The sequence below is a fragment of the Pyxicephalus adspersus genome, chromosome 3 (assembly GCF_032062135.1).
Source record: "Pyxicephalus adspersus chromosome 3, UCB_Pads_2.0, whole genome shotgun sequence".
Lineage (NCBI taxonomy): Eukaryota > Metazoa > Chordata > Amphibia > Anura > Pyxicephalidae > Pyxicephalus > Pyxicephalus adspersus.
The window spans coordinates 70,727,983-70,746,810 of NC_092860.1; the positions used below are offsets into that span (position 1 = coordinate 70,727,983).

Below are 18,828 nucleotides of genomic sequence, written 5' to 3' on the forward strand. Positions count from 1 at the left end.
AAAGTAAATTCAAAAGTTATTTGGGGAGGGAGGGAGGTCGTGTTGTTCCCTTTTTTAAAAAAAAACGAAAAAACAAAGTGTTAGGTCACTGCTTGTGCTAAGAGAATCAAATAGGAAAGTTTACTTTTGAGCATCTTCATGTATTATAGAGGTTATCCTAAATGGTGTTGGGGAGTATTTTTGTTAGTCAAGCTGGATCTAAGATTAGTTTATTAGGATCACATAGCTCTGTATGTACTGTATAAGGTAGTATATATGCAGTGAAAGCGTTATTTTTATTATATGCATCTTTAGAGGTGTTTGAAGAATAAGGTCAGCTCTGTGCCATATCTGGGAAATGTAACCAAAGATACTGAAGGAAGGTGCCCAGGAAGAAAATGATTAAGGCTGTGTACATACATAAGACTTTTGTGGTTGGCAAGAATCTTTTACAATCCTTTCCAACGACAAAAGACTAAAAGATGCATAAATGAGTGCTGTACATACAGTGCCGTTCTGCTCTATGGAGAGGGGAAGGAGGAGAACGAGTGAGCGCTCTCTCTCCTTCACTTGCATTGTGGTCGTTTGTGAATCCGCCAGGACAGATCCATGAAGGACGTCAGATTCTCGTCTATTGCCCTGAATTGATAATCAGATGAGAATCATCTGCCCTGCCTACTTAGTCCAAGTCTCAGATGCTTATTCAAGGACTGCATCGGGGAGTCTGGACGACTTGTAGATGAACATTCATCCCCCACCTAAGAGACATACTATGTGGGTGCATGTGGATATGCCCAACTCCAGGGACCCCTGGCAGACAGGGTAACAATAGGGTTTAAGGAATGGTTGCAAACGTTAACAAACTTTAAAGAGGAAAGGTGGGTGAAGAACAGATAGAAGAAAGAGTTCCCTTCCTTTCAAAACCGGAGTGTTTAGAAAATTCTGTATGGGAGTGGAGGGTACAGGAAAGAGTGGACGGGACAGAAGCAGGGGAAATAAGGGAAAGTGGCCTTTCCAGGTAGAGCTATTCCTACCTAAATAGCCCTTTATTCAGAATAAAGTGTTATAAAATGTCAATTTTATTGCCGAATGTGCATTCAAATTTGTTATTAGATACAAGACAATTTAGCTTTCTTTTTTAATATTATTAATAAACAGTATTTATATTGAGCCAACATATTTTGAATCGCTGTACATTACACAGGGGTTGCAAGTGACAGATACATACAAACAAAGACACAGGAGTAGGAGAGGGCCCTGGCCAAAAAAGCTTACAATAAAATCAAAGAGAATAGGGCAAACCTCCCAAGCACCAAGTAATAGTGATTAGTGCTCTCAGTAGTACAGAAGAAATTAGGTAGATGGAGTCTGCTTAGATGGAGTAGACAAGCTTAATTACTTTTTTTTTTTTTTAAATAAATAAACTGGGTGAACGAGTGAATACGAATCAATATTCTAGTCCAGGTTCTGTTAACTCATGGGGAATTGTCATCCATGTAAAAATTGTACCCACTTGGCCACACCCCCGAAAACAAATGGAGGAAGCACTGACGGGCAGTAATTTCAAATGTTAAAACGGATTGTCTGTTGCTCTATTTCATCTCTATGCAAACATTATTTTACTACTATTTAGACACCTGCGTAATGGTGGTCAGGAGAGAACTGCATCATGGCACTTCATGCAAACAAGGATGAGCTGATACAGCTTCTGTTTGTAATTGGCAGCCTGATTAAATATTTTTTTTATCACATATACTGTAAAATATATGTGATATACTTTACAGTATATGCAAGGTATAGCCAATTTTAAACAAAGGCATTCTTCTCTTTTAAATTTATGTGAGCGTGTGCAGTAATGGCGCTACATTTAAATGTAACTATGTATCACCTATATTTTATATTCATATATTGTATATATCATTTATCTATATATTTTTGTTTTTTAAAGGGCCTCTAGTACCAGAGCTGGTGGATCAGTTTTCTCCTCCAGAAATAGGTCCTCCGATATTGATCAAAATGTTTGAAGCCATTGAAAAGAAAGGTAAGGTTATTACCCAGGTGGTTTAAGTTTTCACTGCCAGTTTTGTTTTTAAAAGTTTCTGCACTGTACTAATACTCCAACATAGATATTGGTGAACCTTTAAAAACATTATAGGAAAGTTTAAAAAAAAATATTTAAAAGAGTACACACTAATTTCCATTCCATTACAACTGTGCCCATAGTGCACACAGATAGGCATAGTACAATTCTCACTACACTCACACTATTTTACAAAATTGAATATTTTTTGCTTAGGGGAATTAAATTATTTTGTGCTTCTGATGGTATTTTATATTTATTTACAGTTTTTTAGAGAATTACCATATTTATACTTTTTGAGATGTAATAATTTCTTTATAGAAGTGTTTTTATGAACTTGTCCTTATACTTGAAGGTGACCATTTAATATATAATTGTTCAATCACCTTTGTATCTACCATCAGTGCCATATAGAAGAGCATACCTGATGCAATACAAAGCAATGAATTGTTTAGGTGTGACCTAGATATATGTACTCTATCTATATATCCATATGACATAGTTTAGTTTTAGTCTCTGATAAGTGGAATAAATATATTTAACGAAAGCAATAAGAAAAACAGTATTGTAATTGGTTTCTTTTATTTATTGCTTTGTCACCTTCATTGTAAGTTTTTATTTGCTTTAAGTATCCATAACCTAACCTCTTAAATTGTTATATGGCGTGGGGGCTGATATGCTTGAGTACTCTGCAAATGTAATTTGTGACAGATTTTTGTTCTCCTCCTAGGAATGGACAGTGAAATGCTGTATAGGACCTCTGTCTCTGAATTTAGACACACACTAAAAACTGGTAAGAACCAGTTCTCACAAAGGCTGAACTTATTAAGGATTATTGCAGACTTTGGGATGCTGCTCAGTTGGTTTTGCTTAACATGAAAAGAAAACTTTGTGTGCATTTGTATTTTTTCATATAACATTGTATTTCAATAGTCGTTTTTTGATGAATTTTAATTTCTCACATAACTTTTCAGTTTGAAAATTATTTGTTATTTATAGTCATTTTCAGATGCATACACATTTTACAAACTGCATGCTGACTTTATTTATAAGACATTCCTTGCTGGAAATTAATGAATGCCATTTAAACACATGGACCTGGAAGATTCCCACCATGGAATGTCAGATTGCCTGTTTTATAAATAGAGCTCTATGTAAAGTAAACAAATAAGGCTGCCTATAGATAGGCTTAGATATGATCTCTGAATATTTCACAATAGGAATGCTCCCAGATTTAAAATTTTTCAGCTGAAAAAGTCTCATATGTTCAGAAGTTAAAGACTGTATAACCATATTATCAGATCGATTCTTCTAAGTACAAGGAATTTGCATTGTGTATAATTGGATTATCATATGATATGCTATGTACACAACATGTAAAAAGCGCAATTGTACATATAATATGTAGTATGTAAAAAATTGCGGCTACTGTCCTTATTTTTTCAGGTTCAGAAAATATATCTAGGGGTTTCTGTAGTGAAGATTACCATATACAATAATGTTGTCTTTATGCAACACAAAGATGTTCATCCAGCCTAATTTCCTTTCCCTTACTGGGATGCAAATCTCCTCTTTCTCCAGGTCCCTTATTGACCTGTCATTGATCCAGAAAAATCACAGGCATATGGAAAACAGCTTTGTGCAACACATTGTGTCCCTATGCACACCAAAGCTAGAAGCAAAATTCTAGTGTAATCATTTAGTATGTCCATATGCCGATTAGGGTACTCATTCATATTTTTAGTTCGAAAAGTATAATTTTTAAGCTTGGTAATTTGTAATAATGCAAGTTGTTCCTCCTTATTTCAGATCTTTTTGGAGTTGATTTGGAAGCAGCTGATGTACATTTCATTTCTGACCTAGTAAAGACATTTCTTCGAGAGTTACCAAGTCCTGTAATACCGGTTCACATCAACCTGGACCTTATCAAAACGCTGCTAGGTATCATTTAGATTTCCCTTCTATTTTAAGTATGTCTGGGCAAATATAGAGATATTTGTTGAAACCTGCATTCTAATTTTGCTGCAAATATTATTGTGATCATTGTGAAGGGATAGAAAATGTACCACGTCTGTCTCCAACTGTGAATACCTAATAAATCTTTATCTTCTAATGAATACTAATAATAAGGCCCATATTAAGTATAAAAAACCTAGAAAGATAGTGATATGTGGGGGAACTGGAATCACTGCAGCATAGTGATTTGTAGCTTCTGTGGGCTGCATTTCAGTTTTCCCAAAGACTTTGCTCCAAACTCTGATAACAGGTCCTACACCTGAACACTCACATCCACCCAGTGTACAACCCCTCTCTCTTCCAGATCTCCCAATTGAATAAAAAAGCGCCACTTGCCAGCACTGAGAACCCCTAGCGTACCATTTTTGCTTCTGTTGAAGGTTTTCCATTGAACAGATTCTGAGGAGGAATGAAAAGGTACACACAGGCTTCCTTTTTATTCCAGAGCTTGGGAACCTGAAACATTTTCTTACAAACCTGCAACCATATACAAACCTTACAAACCTGCAACCTCTGGTTTTCCTGAAATTAATATTAATAAAATAATACTAAATATACTGGTGTTGTATAATCACCTGGTATATATATTAATGTCCCATTAAAAACCTTGGGCAAGGTGATGGCAGCAGTAGTAAGAAAGTCCACACCCAATTGTGACTAGCTGGGAAAGCAGTAGAGGTCCTACATATGCATATTTAAGGCAACTGAGAACACATGGGAGCCATGGGAGTGATGCACGAAGCATTGGCTTACTTTAAAAAAGTAAAAAAAATGATTATCATATCAGAACAAACACTTCAGACCAACTGTCAAGCACGGTGGTGGAGAGGTGACGATTTGGGCTTATTTTGCAGCAACATGACCTTAGGAGTTAACCAATAAATCCTTTGCATAGTAAAGTATTCTACAGTCATATGTTAGGCCATCTGTGGGATGACTAAAGCTTGACTGAAAAATCATGCAACAGGGCAATGATTCCAAGCTCATAGACAAATCTATACTGGAATGGCTGAAAAAGAATCGAAAATCAATAGCTTAGTCCTATAGAAGATCATTTCAAATTATTGCTGCTAATGGTGATTCCACAAACTATTTAACCATGATGTGTACTTTAGGGTGTGTGTTTTTTGGCTTCTGCATTTTGGCTTCATTTTTGTTCACTAAATAACATATTTTATATATAAACTTAATTTTATATATTTTTTTAGCTAACTTTCACTTTAGCCGTTCTGGCTCACTGTCGTTTTCTGTGTGTTTCACAATGACCGCTGTTGAGTTTGTTTTGTAAATCTGTGAACAATTTTAATTGCTGTTATGGTAGGAACATATTTCTTGAACCAATCACAGGGCCTACAGTGGAATGTCAGACAAGGGAACATGAACGTACATTCCCTGTCACAGGAAACGTTAATCTATAAATTGTGGACAGGGAGATAATTTTCTCCTTTACTTGTATTTTGATAGCAGAAGGCTGTTCCATCATAACACTAAAAGGACCATACAAATGTTAAAGGATTTTTTAAATTATTATATTAAGTATTTTTCTTTTTGCCTGTTGTACAGAGTCTGTTGAAGATGAGCAAAAAAGAGTACACATTTCTTCAATTTTACAACCACCTACCATTCCTATTCAACACGTTCTCACTTTACAGTGCATACTTTGGCACATTGGAAAGGTATGCAGCTTTGGCAGTGTTAATGGATTTACCGTGAAGATAGCTGCAGAAATTTTTGGACCATTACTTCTTCGGCCTGTGATCACAGGGTGGGTTCTTGTGTTTTAAATCTAATTTTTTTTGGTTTATGTCATTTAATTGTGTAAGATTTGATTTTGGTGATTGTTCACTGTACAGCTTTTTTTTTTTTACTAAAGCCACCAGTTATCGTCATATTCATGTTCATTTGCTAAAATTAAAGTAAATTTAAGCAAGTTTTTTAAAGCACCATTTTTATTTTTTATTATTTTTGTTGGGTGTAACTGTGGTCCTGTGTATGATATCAGACACTGCTAAGGAGTATTGTTGAGCAGCAGAAGTTCTGCTTGTTTGTACCGAGTGAACTAATCTCTCAATGTGATAAAAAAAAGGATTCTGCTGTCACTTGTGCTCTATTAGGAAAGACTGGCTGACACAGTGACAGCGGAGCACCTCTGATTACACCAGGATTCCTGGCATTTTGTATGTGCAAAATGTCCAAGGATGCTGCATCTAGGACCACTCTTTTCAGGCAGCTCTGAAATAGTCATACTGATTACCGGTATGACTACATGAAGGCAGTTAGGCAACTGTTGGTCCTGTCAAAGGAGGACTAAGGTGACTTCTCTTCCATCAGCACAAAGCAGTAAGTTAGCATTGTCATTCTAGAGCAGGCAGTGTGTTTTTGGCAGGGTCACCAAATGAAGTTCAAGGCAAAAAAACTGAACAAAGAAATTAATGCAGCCAAATTTATGTATTCATAAGCTGTCATATATCACATTTTTGTTGTTGGGTTTAGAAACCTTTCCTAAACTGCTGTCTATTGCCCCAATATTACAACAAAATATTATCAAATGTCATTAACAACATAGCTGGTGGTCTTGCTCTTGGTACCTTTTGCTACAAATTGAGGCTTGCTGATAGTTTGAGGTGTTATCCTACTAGTAGGTGCCAATATTATCTCAATGATGCAAGACTTGCTGTGTCCCTCAATTTATGAAAAGGATTATATGATAAGATCTTACTGAAATCATTTTTAATTTCTGCCTATATTTCAGCTTTCTGCAATTAAAAGCTATAGGTAACATTTGGTTTGACTGGAGTAAAAAATAATTAGTATGACTTAATTCATGCTGATTTTCTATTTCATGTCTGTTGTTTTTGTACAGGGCTGAAGCTTTGCCAAATTATCCCGCTATGCTCCTGGAGCTTTTGCTTCAGCATAATAATTTTCCCATAGAACATCCTCCTCCAGGTAAGTCTATTGTTTTAAAGTCATTAACCTCTATGTCATGCCTCAAATCTAACATCAGCTCTTTTTAAAGAATAATTGATTGTGCCGCATGAAATGATTTATGAAAGTTTTATCAGATTATATCATGGAGTCAGAATTAATTTGGGAGGAATAGTAAGAAATTAAAACTGTTGGGTTTTTACAGCTTTTCATGGCTCCTCTACCAGGAAATAAATGAAAATGTCATAATCATAGCCTCAACTAAGGAAAAAACTATGGAATTTAAACACTTCTTAGTTCTTGCTATAAAAAATGAGGTATTGAAACCAATGCCATAATCTCTTTATAGCTAGCATTTTCAGGTAAGCAAAAATAGCCCCATGCTTATTTGATCACATGTTTTTGCAACAGGACAATAATTGTATTACTCGGTGTTTCTGGACCTTTTTAACATGGGGGAACCCCTTGAAATAACTTTCAGGCCCTCAGGGAACCCCTACTATCATTCCTCTACCCAGAACTCACAGTATATTAATGTGATCGGCAGTAGGAAAAATGCCTCTTACATTGCTGGCTGGTGGGAAGAATGCCAACCTTACAGATAGCCAAAAAGATCATTGGTGTCCATTAAACTGACCTGAGAATCACAAATTGGTCATTGCCCAAGTAACCCCTAGCTCTTCTGGAGGAACCCTAGTTGAGAAACAATGGTCTGGCTGAAAATGAAATGTGACTCCTGGTACATGCTAAATATCAGACTTTCAAAAGTAAAGTATTTGAGAAATAAAAACAATTTATACATATGTCTGCAAAAAAAAGGCAACTTCCAAAAATATATAACGCAAGACCCGGATGTGTATGAATAGGCTCAGTACCTATTTCCTTTTTTTTAAAGCTACTGATTCATAGTTTTTCACAAAACATTTGGAAGTTTTACCTCATATATTTAAAGGTTTCCCTTAGTAGGATGCAATTAAGCCCTTTCCTTAATTTTTTTTAGCTCTCCCTCCAAAACCAACAAAACCTAAATCCTGCATGACCAGTGTGGGTGGAGGAACATTGCAGGAGGCAGAGTGGTACTGGGGGGATGTCTCTAGGTAAGTCAAATATTTATATATTTGTGTACCTCATGAATTTAAATTTCAATTATGTCAGGCCAGCACAAATTCCTTATAAAGTTTGATGCACAATTTTAGGGTAGGGCAATTCGGAGGCCAGGGACCACCAGAATTTGGTGTGAATTTTGCTGTGAAATACAGTTTTTAAAAAAATTCTATCAGCGATACCTGATATTATTTTACCATCCTCCATTCCTCCATTTGCTGTTTCAGGCCCCTATTTTAAGAGACATGCATCTTTCACCATGAACAGTGGGCTGTACATCTTGGCCCTGATGTTCAGTGTAAAAGTTATTTGATTACTCCTAATGTGTTATAATTTATGTTTTAGTTATTCATTGCAATGAATGCGGTGACAGAAGTTCACCTCAAAAAGCATCATTTGCACCTTTTTAAATATTAAGTATTAACTCTGACTAGAAACTGCATTTTACTTCCTACAGTGTCCTCTGACAGCTCCTTGTTGCTTAATAAAACAACGTACTTGTTGAAAGAATAACATCCCCATGTAATTCTATATATTAAAGTACATATAAATGTATGTAATACAGGTTGACATTCAAAAATCTGGCAACCTCTGGACCTAAGGTTTTTGAAAATTCCATTTTTTTTTATGGTTATATATGCTGTACATATTTAACAGAAAATGACTACCTGTACAGTCCTTTAAATGGTTTCTGAAACCATACTGGGGCTGTACAGCAGCAAATAAATGAGAAAGAATGAGCAGGAAAGCACGTGCAAGCAAGACCCAACAGCTGATTCTGGAGTACAGCGCCATTAAAACATAAACGGCGCCTCAATAAAACAGTGTAAATTTGAAAATGCGCTCCGAAATCCATGGCGGAAATCTGAAGGAACCAGATTATCAATGGCCGGATTTTTGAATGTCAACCTGTATAGCGGATTGTATTACATTTACTAACAATCAATTATGTATGTTGCTATATGAATTTGTCTAGTTTATCATTTACAAGCACTTTATGAAAACTGTAAATGTAATAATTCCCAAAAAGAGCATTTTAGATACCAGTGAATAAGCTGTAGATATTTACCAAATTTATTTTCGGTTTGAAGGAATTGATAATAACAAGATGGATCAATATTAATCTCTTGTCAATTTATAAACATTATGCTGTTGTAAATTTACAGTAATCATTTTTAATGTTATTTTTTTTGCTGCTTGCGTGACTTCAGAGAAGAGGTGAATGATATACTCCGGGACACACCAGATGGGACATTTTTGGTGAGAGATGCTTCCAGTAAAATTCTGGGGGAGTACACACTTACTATCAGGTAACCCTTTTTTCTAAGCTTTTGTAGCAATAACATACTCTAAATATTTATGTCCTGATCATTACAGTATTACTTATGATAGTTCTTGGTAGAGATTTATGGGAAATTTAGAAAATGTGACTTAAACCATAACTATTATGATTTTGATCTCTTTACAGCAGCTGTTTATTAATGTTTGACAGTTTCTTATCAGCTTCATTATTTTTTATACTTTTGGACACAAGTTTAGCTATGACATTGCATTGCTTGTCTCTCTGCTGCTCTGCTTGCTTGCTCTACTGGCAAGCTAAGGTTGGGATATATAGATAATTTTCTAATAAGAACAGTTATCAAGGGCATTGTAGTACAACTTGTCAGTTATTGTGCAGACTATTCAGGACTTTGGTTAGGTCCTGATGCCGCAGGAGTAGTTGTTTGTACCAACGCACAAGCCAATTAGGTTTGATTCTGAATACGTACAAACTTGGGCATTTCTTTCTCAATGACTTCTGTTGATTTTTCAGACTCATGCCATCAAGTCCTGGAGTCTCTCTCCGCTTGAGCATGAGAATATCTGGGCTCATAGTTACTTGGGCCCAGATATTGGTGGTAAAGGTGGTAGCCTTTGTGCAGTTCCACACCTGGGATCTGCAATACATTTAGTAGAGGTAGAAAATTATCCCTACCCAAAATACCTAATAATCTTCCCAGAAAATTGATAAGCTTGTAACTTCTTTTGTACTACCATGAGTTTATGATAGATATTATTAGCCCCTATGCAAACATAGTTGCAATCTAATAATGTTAATAATGGGAGTAAATCATTTTTACCCAGGTTAATATATATTCTTCTACCTTTTACACCATTGACAACCTAAAACTTCAGATATTCTACTGTGAAAAATGCCATCCTCACAAACAAATTATTGGGGAAAGTCTGAACTAGGACAAAAAATGCATGTCTAAGAACTGGTAGGTTCAGCTCTTGAATTAGCAAAGGAGGGTGGATTTTAGTTTTTTTTAGAAAAGAACAAAAATTATTTTGAGAGCAGGAAATTTGACATTGACAAAAAACAAGTGCAGGGATGCTGGAAAATAAAGGCTATATTGGAACAGTTTCTGAAATCAAAAAAAATCTTGTCATGGTTTATTTTCTTTTTATGGTACTGGAGAGACAGAAAAGCATACATAGGTTTTTGTGTGTTGGCAAAATGGATAATGTGAAACACTTGTGGTAAATTGTTTTCACGTCCTTCAACTGGCTAAATACAACAAATCTAAAAAAAGGATTTTTAAAAATGTGTTGCATCAGCAGTATGGTACCCAGAAAGATTTTGCAAAAGATGTCCCACCTTAAAAAGGTTAGGCCATTCCATAAATTTATTAAAAATATGTTATAGCTGTAAATGGTATAGTTATGACCCTGGGCATATCAATAATGAGTTAAGGACACAAGTCTTAATATGAACCCAAAAGTGAGCATTGGTATTACTGTGCTTGGAAGTAAGCATTGGTCTATTTATCAATATTGCCATTGGTTTTCTGGTAGATCTATAGTCTCCTACAGATATCAGTGAAAACCCCTTTTTCATTTGTTGTATAGAGACAGTTTTCAGTTTACTGTGGCTACAGACTGTTGGACATTAAAAAGATAATCCTTTCAAACATGTTTTGTAGAAGGCCTAATTAGGACATTTTTTTATTATTATTTTATATTCTTTTTCAGGAAAGGAGGAAACAACAAACTGATCAAGATATTCCATCGGGACAACATGTATGGTTTTTCAGAACCTCTAACTTTTACATCAGTGGTAGCTCTTATTACACATTACAGGCATGAGTCCCTGGCTCAATACAACCCCAAATTGGACATCACACTGGTATACCCCATGTCCAAATACCAACAGGTTGGTAATAATTAGCCTGGTTATCTCTTATGTAAAGCGAAACTAAACTGAAAACTTAAAAAATTATGACTAGACAGGCTCTTTATTGTAAAAGATACCTGCTTTTTTCAGTAATAAAAAAAAACTTACTTGCCTGTTAACATGTTTTATTTTGGTTATATTAGGCCACTTTCTCTTATATTATCTTTTGTGCATTTATGTTGGCTACCAGTAGATGGTATTGTGTTCTTGTGTAAAAAGTGTAACAATCTCTTTTATAATAAATTGCATGGTAAGAGTTACATGCTTCATGAGGACACAGCACCATCTACTAGTGTGACTGGAGTACACACCAAGATTATTTTTCTTTTACTGTCAATTACAGGTCAAACATATTATTCATATACTAAGTATTTATGGTAGATTAGTTCTGCTGTAATTTAATTATTATTTGTTTCCAGAAAACTTTAAATATCACTTATATTTTAATATACTAGAATGCTTAGTCACTTACATTTGTCTTTAATCTCTATCTTACTTTTGTTTTGCAAAAATACAGGATCAGATTGTTAAAGAGGACAGTGTGGAAGCTGTAGGAGAACAACTTAAAGTTTATAATCAACAGTACAGAGACAAAAGCCGTGAATTTGACTCTCTTTATGAGGAATATACCAGAACTACTCAGGTAAGCTCTTGACAAGAATCTTTTGTTAACTGGTGTTAAATGGTGTACTCTTCTATTATTTTACAACCTATACTCTATGTTTTCAACACCAGGAACTACAGATGAAGCGCACAGCCATTGAAGCTTTCAAAGAAACAATTAAAATCTTTGAAGAGCAATGTCAAACCCAGGAAGCATTTACTAAGGACTACATTGAAAAGTGTCGTAGAGAGGGCAACAACCAGGAGATCGAGAGGTACAGTTGCTCTGCAGATTTAAAGTGGAACTAATTTCACCTTGCATACTTTCCTTTTCTGGCAAGGTTTAACCTACTGAAAAATAGTATTTACCTTTAAAACCCTAATTATAGCCATCTCTCTCTTTCTCTTGTGTTTCTGCTGGGAAGTGTAGTGATGGTGTTCCCCACCCTCTGCCTCACACTGCACCTGTAATGCAAAAAGTAGGTGTGCCAGTTTAGAAACTGCTGTCTATGATGATGCCAGGGTTTTGCCTTTGCTGTGGCAATCATTACAAATGACTGTTTCGTTTGCAGATTTACTTATGTGATTAGGGAATGAAGGAAGATGGCAAACTCCAGGGACAAACAGATAAGTTAGTACACACAAAGGTAGCTGTAGGGAAAACTGGGTTCAAGGATTGCTGAGGGAAATTGTAGATCTGCGGAAAATTATTATTTTAGGTGATTTGTCAAGTTGGTTGTGTGGAGTTCAAGTTTGGAGCGGCCTCTTCCGATTGCAGTCCCTTTTTCACCTCACGTACTCAGTAGTGCGTTCAGCAACTTTGTGTGACACAAGCTAAGAATCTAGCCATTTGGTGCTATTTATGAGCTTAGTAAATGTGTCTTGATGCCAAAAAAATGTAATTTTAAAATGCTAGTTATTGACTTTTAACAGTGGTCTTCCCCTGTCTGAGTGACAGACTAGACTGTTAGGAGGTTCACTAGGTAGAATCACCAGCGAGAGTATTTATAAGGGTATTGCATCCTACTAAAGAATCATATCATTCTTTGACCAGAGACCATTTGTTTAGGGGGGTTACTCATATATCTCCACTTATTAGACCACTGGTTCAATTCCCTCCTTCCTCATGAAGTGGTGTTCCTTGTGACCTTTATGTTAGCAAGAAGATTTTCAGTGCTGGCTGTGTGAACTCTTTATGGCTCTTTATAAGCATAATGCTTCCTTTTTACTCTGTGGATGCCAGAGTGGGAGAAAAAATTCTAGGTTAATCGTTTACAGTAGGATCTAAAGCTAAATGGATGTGCTGTAAATATTTGTGTCTTTGGACAAATCTCTTTCACAAGGGAAGGTTATTTTGAGGTTTAATGTATTTGCCATCTAATTATTAAATAGTTTCATCTTTCCCATCATCAACTGGCTAATAATATTTGGGAGCTATAAACCACATTCCATGTAAAGCCCGAAAATGTTTTAAATACTCAATTGCAGGATTCTGGATTTCCTAGGTAGTTATACATGAACAGCTAGATCCTTATCATTATATTATATACATACATATGCAAAATAACTGTCAACTATATAAATATAATCGATCAAACAATCATATGGAGTCCTTCCTAACCTCATAGCATCTACTGTCTACTATCATTTAGATCCGATACGCAAAATTGTGTTCTGTATGTGATCCCGCAAGCTTAGTTTTAAAGGTTTGTGTGCCCGACTTTTCTGTTATGTTTATGGTTTACTAAAAGCATGTAAATATAATAATTATATTTGGCTGTTCATGTGTAAGTACCTAAAAAGTCTCTAAATCCTCTAATTTGATAGAGATGCTGTCCTTATGTCATGAATTGAGCCGTGGGAATCATTCTGTCATTGTGGAATAACCTGTAAAAAAAAAAAAAATAAAAAAAAACACATTCAATAAAAATATTTTACCATTAAAGCCTCATTTTATTTTTTACATATATTTTAACCCTTCAGGGAATGAGTAAGGGGTTTTGTGTACCCCTGTACTCATTGCCTGTAATGGTTAAAAGTAAAACTTTTATAAACACTTATGAAAAATCTCGGTAAAACGCGTCATAGGCGTTTATAAACGTTTTTTTAGCATTTGTAGGACAAGCTTTAAAACACTAAAAGTGCAATAAAACGCATATAAACGTGGTAGAAATGTTTACATGTGTTTTTAAAACTGTTCATGTAGACCCAGCCTTAGGGGCCTGTTCACATTGTTGGTGAAAACAGTGGATCCCACTCGGCTCCAAGTGGCATATAAAGTGTTAGGATCCATAAAGAAAACTTCAAAATTGTTATTCATTTAGATCAGTATAATCTTCGGGCAACTTACCATAAACTGTGTGGCACTAGTTTTATTTGTATTGTTTGTTGAATATAATTGTTTAATTTTTCATGCACAACTTTATTTCTGTCACTTTCTGTTCCACAAACTATACAGAATAGTTGAAAAAATGAAACATGAATGCATACAGCAGGGTTTTACTCTATAAATGTACGTCATTATTCAACTATTTTTCTAATAGGATCTTGATGAATTCTGAAAAGCTAAAGTCTCGAGTGACAGAAATTTATGACAGCAAAAAGAAACTGGAGCAAGACTTGAAAAAGCAAGCAAATGAAAATCGTGAAATTGACAAGAAAATGAACAGTTTGAAGCCAGACCTTTTGCAGCTTCGTAAACTTCGAGACCAGTATCTGGTGTAAGTAGCTTGGCAGCAGCAAATGACAATCATTTTGTTTTCAGTGTTATTCCTGTTTCAAGCTAGCATAATTGCAGAAAGACAAATTGAAAAAAAACAGTAATAGGATACAAAGAAATCTCTTTCCTTATACAAGTCAACAGGAATGCAAAAACAGGTTTTAGGCAGCTTAGGCGATTGACAAATGCGGGTCAGGAGGAGGCAAAGTAAGCATTTACTTGTCAACATAGGTGCTAATGAATGTACACTTTTTTTGATATACATTTGCAGGCTTATATGTATTTAGAAAGTTTGCTAGAAAAGCAGTAACCTAAGGACTATTAGTGTTTTTTTAAATACCTGGAGAGTTTAAAGGAACAGTGCCAATATTTTATTTTTAAAATAATATTTGTGTAGTCACCAAAGCTTTTAACCCCACTGTATATGACTACTGTCTCAAGGAAACAACATAGTTATTCTTTCACAGAAAGTGCTTTGTTGCAACTATTGTTTTGTTATTCTTAGATTGGTCAGTTTTCCCCACCCCTTCTAATGCTCTTTTATTAGCTACTGGTTATTTGCTTTAAAAAGTTGTCAACAGATGTGAAGGAATAATATAGGACAGGACTGGAATAATAGATTACTAAATATTTTTATTCTTAGTATTTATTATACATAGTGTGGAGCTACAATCCAGAGCATTTCAGTCTGCATTCATGATCAATTACATATAACATTGAGCTCATCATTTTTTATTGATGGAATGCAAGCTCTGTGTGGATTACAATTTCTCTAATACTTCATAATCCATGTAAAGGTTTAGATTTCATGTATGTTTATTTACCTTGTGCAATATAAAACTTTGTTTAGTTTGTGAGAGTGTATTTATAGACATTGTTGACCAGAGATTTATTGTTTAATATGGTTTCCCCATCTGGCTGGCCTTTTTTTTTGCAAGTATCCAATTCTGCTAGTTTAAGACTTCCTGTGTTCCTTCGTGGACTCCAAAGAAATTATTATACTAAAAGTACAATTTATTTTTTTCAGTGGAAGATTAAGTACCTGAATTTGACTTTGTATTACCACCTTAGTCTTTGTATAACTGGAATGTGGGAAAACATTCATGTTTTCATGGTAGGATGCTGATAAAAAGAAGTGTCCAGTAAAGGGCTAGAGTTAGTTGAGAATACATTAAATGATGCTGACCATAAGACAGAGAACATCTACAAGCAGAAAAAAAGTATTGTGAGAAAATCTCTGAAAAAAAAATCAGATTTTTGCAGCAATATATATGTTTGTTTTATCTTTTTTTGTTTATTTATATTTTTTTCTTGTTAATTGTAGTTGAAACTCTTAAATTCTTAATATTAACGTGTGGAAAGCCTGTGAGGTTAGTTTACATTGGTGCATTGGTAGGCTTAGCTCTAGCAATAAAGACCACAGGATTAACTTGCCTTCCTTCCACCCCATTCTGAAAGTAATTTGTTAGGCAGAATGATGCTTTTATGTCATTTACCTGGTGCTTGGGGGCACATTATTCACAACTACATTTCAATTTAATAAGCTTGTTTAATAAAACCTATTGAATCTAGCAAGTTAAGATTGTTGTGAAATGGCCATTGTATTTGTCCATTGTGTATATCAGTGTTTAAAAGATATTGCATATGTTGTCTCCATGCATCATAAGTCTGTTGTCTACATTTTGTTTTTCTGTTTTATCTTATATTTCAGTTGGCTGCTTGGAAAAGGGGCTCGACAAAAAGATATCAGTGAGTGGCTGGACATGAAGAATGAACCTGAAGAGTAAGTATTAAGAATAAAACAATGAAGCTCTTACTAAAAACAGTAAAATCACCTTGTGGACAATGCCTATATTTTTTATTACAATACAGTGTTATCCCCAGCATCTTTTCAACACTTTTCACTAGCCTGTCCGTCTGTCATCCAACAACCAGGCTGGGTTCTGTTTACAAGACATGCTTTCAGAGTATTTCATGGAAAAATCGGAAACAGTAAGGGAGTGGGCATGAAAAAAGTTGGAACAAGAATCAGGGAGTTACTGGTTTACTTGTGTAGATGTGTAGGACTAAAATGTGTAGGACTGAAGACTTTTTTTTTTCTTCTGGTCCTACTTTCATGACACATCCCAGAAAAAAAACTCTTGTTTGAATTGTTAGCATACCATAAAGATAAGATCAAGCTGCATGGAAAAAAAATTTGCATGGAAATATCATTTGCACACATTTGCAATTCTTTAAATTCTATTTTGTATTGCAGTGTCTTTTGTCCTTGGAGACCTGTGAATTTTTAATAAGAGGTGCATAGTCCTCCCCAGCCTGTTTTTTTTGGGGGCGGGCTGCCCACCTGCCGTGATTATTGCGCCTGGCACATTTTTAGCAGCTCTGAACGGACACCAGAGAGGCTGCTCTGCTCACTCTGTTCTCCGCTGATAAGAGCTGATTGCTGATTAGAGCCGGGCGGAGTGAGGAGAGCACAGCTATGAAGAGATCGGGACACAGGCTGTCCCTCCCCCATCTCATAGCTGTGCCGAGTGTTTTGAAAAAAAAACACTTCGTGTAAAGAATGTCTCCGCCCAGTGGGCGTGTGTGTGTGTGTGTAAATGCTGCATGTCACATTCCTTAGCCTTACAGCTCTCTGTGTATAAACCTTTATATCCCCTAAACCGTATGTCATAATGAGTTGAAATTTACAGGGTGCACAGGGAACATTTATAGTTGGCATCATTCAGAATTTTAGCATCCCAGCTTTTACAAATTTCATAATATGGGGATCAGAATTGTAAAATCTTGTGAAAATCCAACATTGGGATTGCAGTATTAAAAGCAAGTGCGCCTTGGAGTCCTAAATTAAAAATGCAAATTGGGGACTCCCGGGGCCACTTACATAGAAAGGAGCATTGGGAAAGGGCCCCCCAAATTTTTACTTATCTCTCACATATCTATACCTGTCATACTATGTTACCCTATCTGCTTCTCTTCTTTGAACCCCAATTTCCATAGAATAGTGGGGTGTACAAAAGCCATAAATGTAGATGCAGTGGGGAGACACCTTTCGATAACCCCCACACACAAAATTTCATTACTATGGCAAACGCACTGCCCTGTTACACATTACTGCTCACTTCTAACACTGGAACCCCAATTTCTCTGGAATGAGGGGTGGGGATGGAAACTGAAAATGTGTGTGGGGAACATCTGTGTATAACACCTCCTAAAGTTTTCTCACAATGGCATCATTAGAACCTAAAAAACTGCCCATCAAAACCAAACTGGGGTTCAGGTACAGGTAGGGTAGGTGTAACAGGGCAGTGTGTTTTGATGGGCAGAGTTTATGTAATGATGCCATGGTGATGAAAGTTTGGAGGTGTTATCTACAAGTGTCCCCCACTTGCACCTATGATTCTGTTTATCTGCACCTCTCTGTGCTAGAGAAATTAGGGTTGAAGGTAGGGAAGTGGACAGTTTGATCGGCAGAGGTTTTTATGTTCCAATGATGCCATGCTAATGAAATTTTAGGGGTTTATACATCTGTTTCCTACTAGCACCTACAATTTCAGTTTCTTGCACCTCCCTATTCCAGATAAAATGGGATTCAAAGAACAGAAGCAAAAAGGGAAGCATAGTATTACAATTATAGTTTGATGAAAGGTAGGTAAAATATTTAGGAGACCCCACCACAATGCTTCCTGCTTATGTAAGTGGCCCCAGGGGTCCTTATTTTGCATTTTCTATTTGGTGCTCCTAGGTGCACTTTCTTTTAAAACAGCAACCCAAATGTTCAATTTACACAAGTTTTTAACTCGTGATCCCCATATTTTGAAATTCCTAAAATTAAAAAAAAGAAATGTTGGTTATTAGTAGCTATGAGAGTCCTCTGTGTACCCTAAAAAATTTAGTTAATTACAACCAACGATTTAGGAGTCTGACCAGCAGACTTTACACACACACAGCTATCATACTGCGGGTGGATAAGTTTCACAGGAAGTTTTTGTTTTTGGCAGTGATGAGGAGGACTCTGGCTGTCCTGCCCCCATTTGCAATCACATGCACGATGCTCTTTGTGTTACCTAGGTATAGCGCTAGGAGGTGACATCTGAAGGCAGGCTGAATTCACACTGGCAGTAAGGTTGCATTTGCTGCGTTTACCCCTCACTTTCCTCTCGCCAGGAACCACTGCTGCTT

General features: G+C 35.9%; 1 protein-coding gene across 1 annotated transcript in view; it reads left to right on the plus strand.

Annotated features, from left to right (window-relative positions):
* PIK3R2 (phosphoinositide-3-kinase regulatory subunit 2) overlaps nucleotides 1-18,828 on the plus strand; it is a 46,263-nt gene that overhangs the window by 13,599 nt on the left and 13,836 nt on the right. Inside the window, exons 3-14 of the mRNA XM_072405130.1 lie at nucleotides 1,928-2,020; nucleotides 2,790-2,852; nucleotides 3,869-4,000; nucleotides 5,639-5,840; nucleotides 6,939-7,024; nucleotides 8,004-8,100; nucleotides 9,319-9,417; nucleotides 11,123-11,303; nucleotides 11,842-11,967; nucleotides 12,060-12,202; nucleotides 14,471-14,647; nucleotides 16,358-16,429. Coding sequence (XP_072261231.1) covers nucleotides 1,928-2,020; nucleotides 2,790-2,852; nucleotides 3,869-4,000; nucleotides 5,639-5,840; nucleotides 6,939-7,024; nucleotides 8,004-8,100; nucleotides 9,319-9,417; nucleotides 11,123-11,303; nucleotides 11,842-11,967; nucleotides 12,060-12,202; nucleotides 14,471-14,647; nucleotides 16,358-16,429 — 1,471 coding nt within the window. The remainder of the gene's footprint in view (nucleotides 1-1,927; nucleotides 2,021-2,789; nucleotides 2,853-3,868; nucleotides 4,001-5,638; nucleotides 5,841-6,938; nucleotides 7,025-8,003; nucleotides 8,101-9,318; nucleotides 9,418-11,122; nucleotides 11,304-11,841; nucleotides 11,968-12,059; nucleotides 12,203-14,470; nucleotides 14,648-16,357; nucleotides 16,430-18,828) is intronic.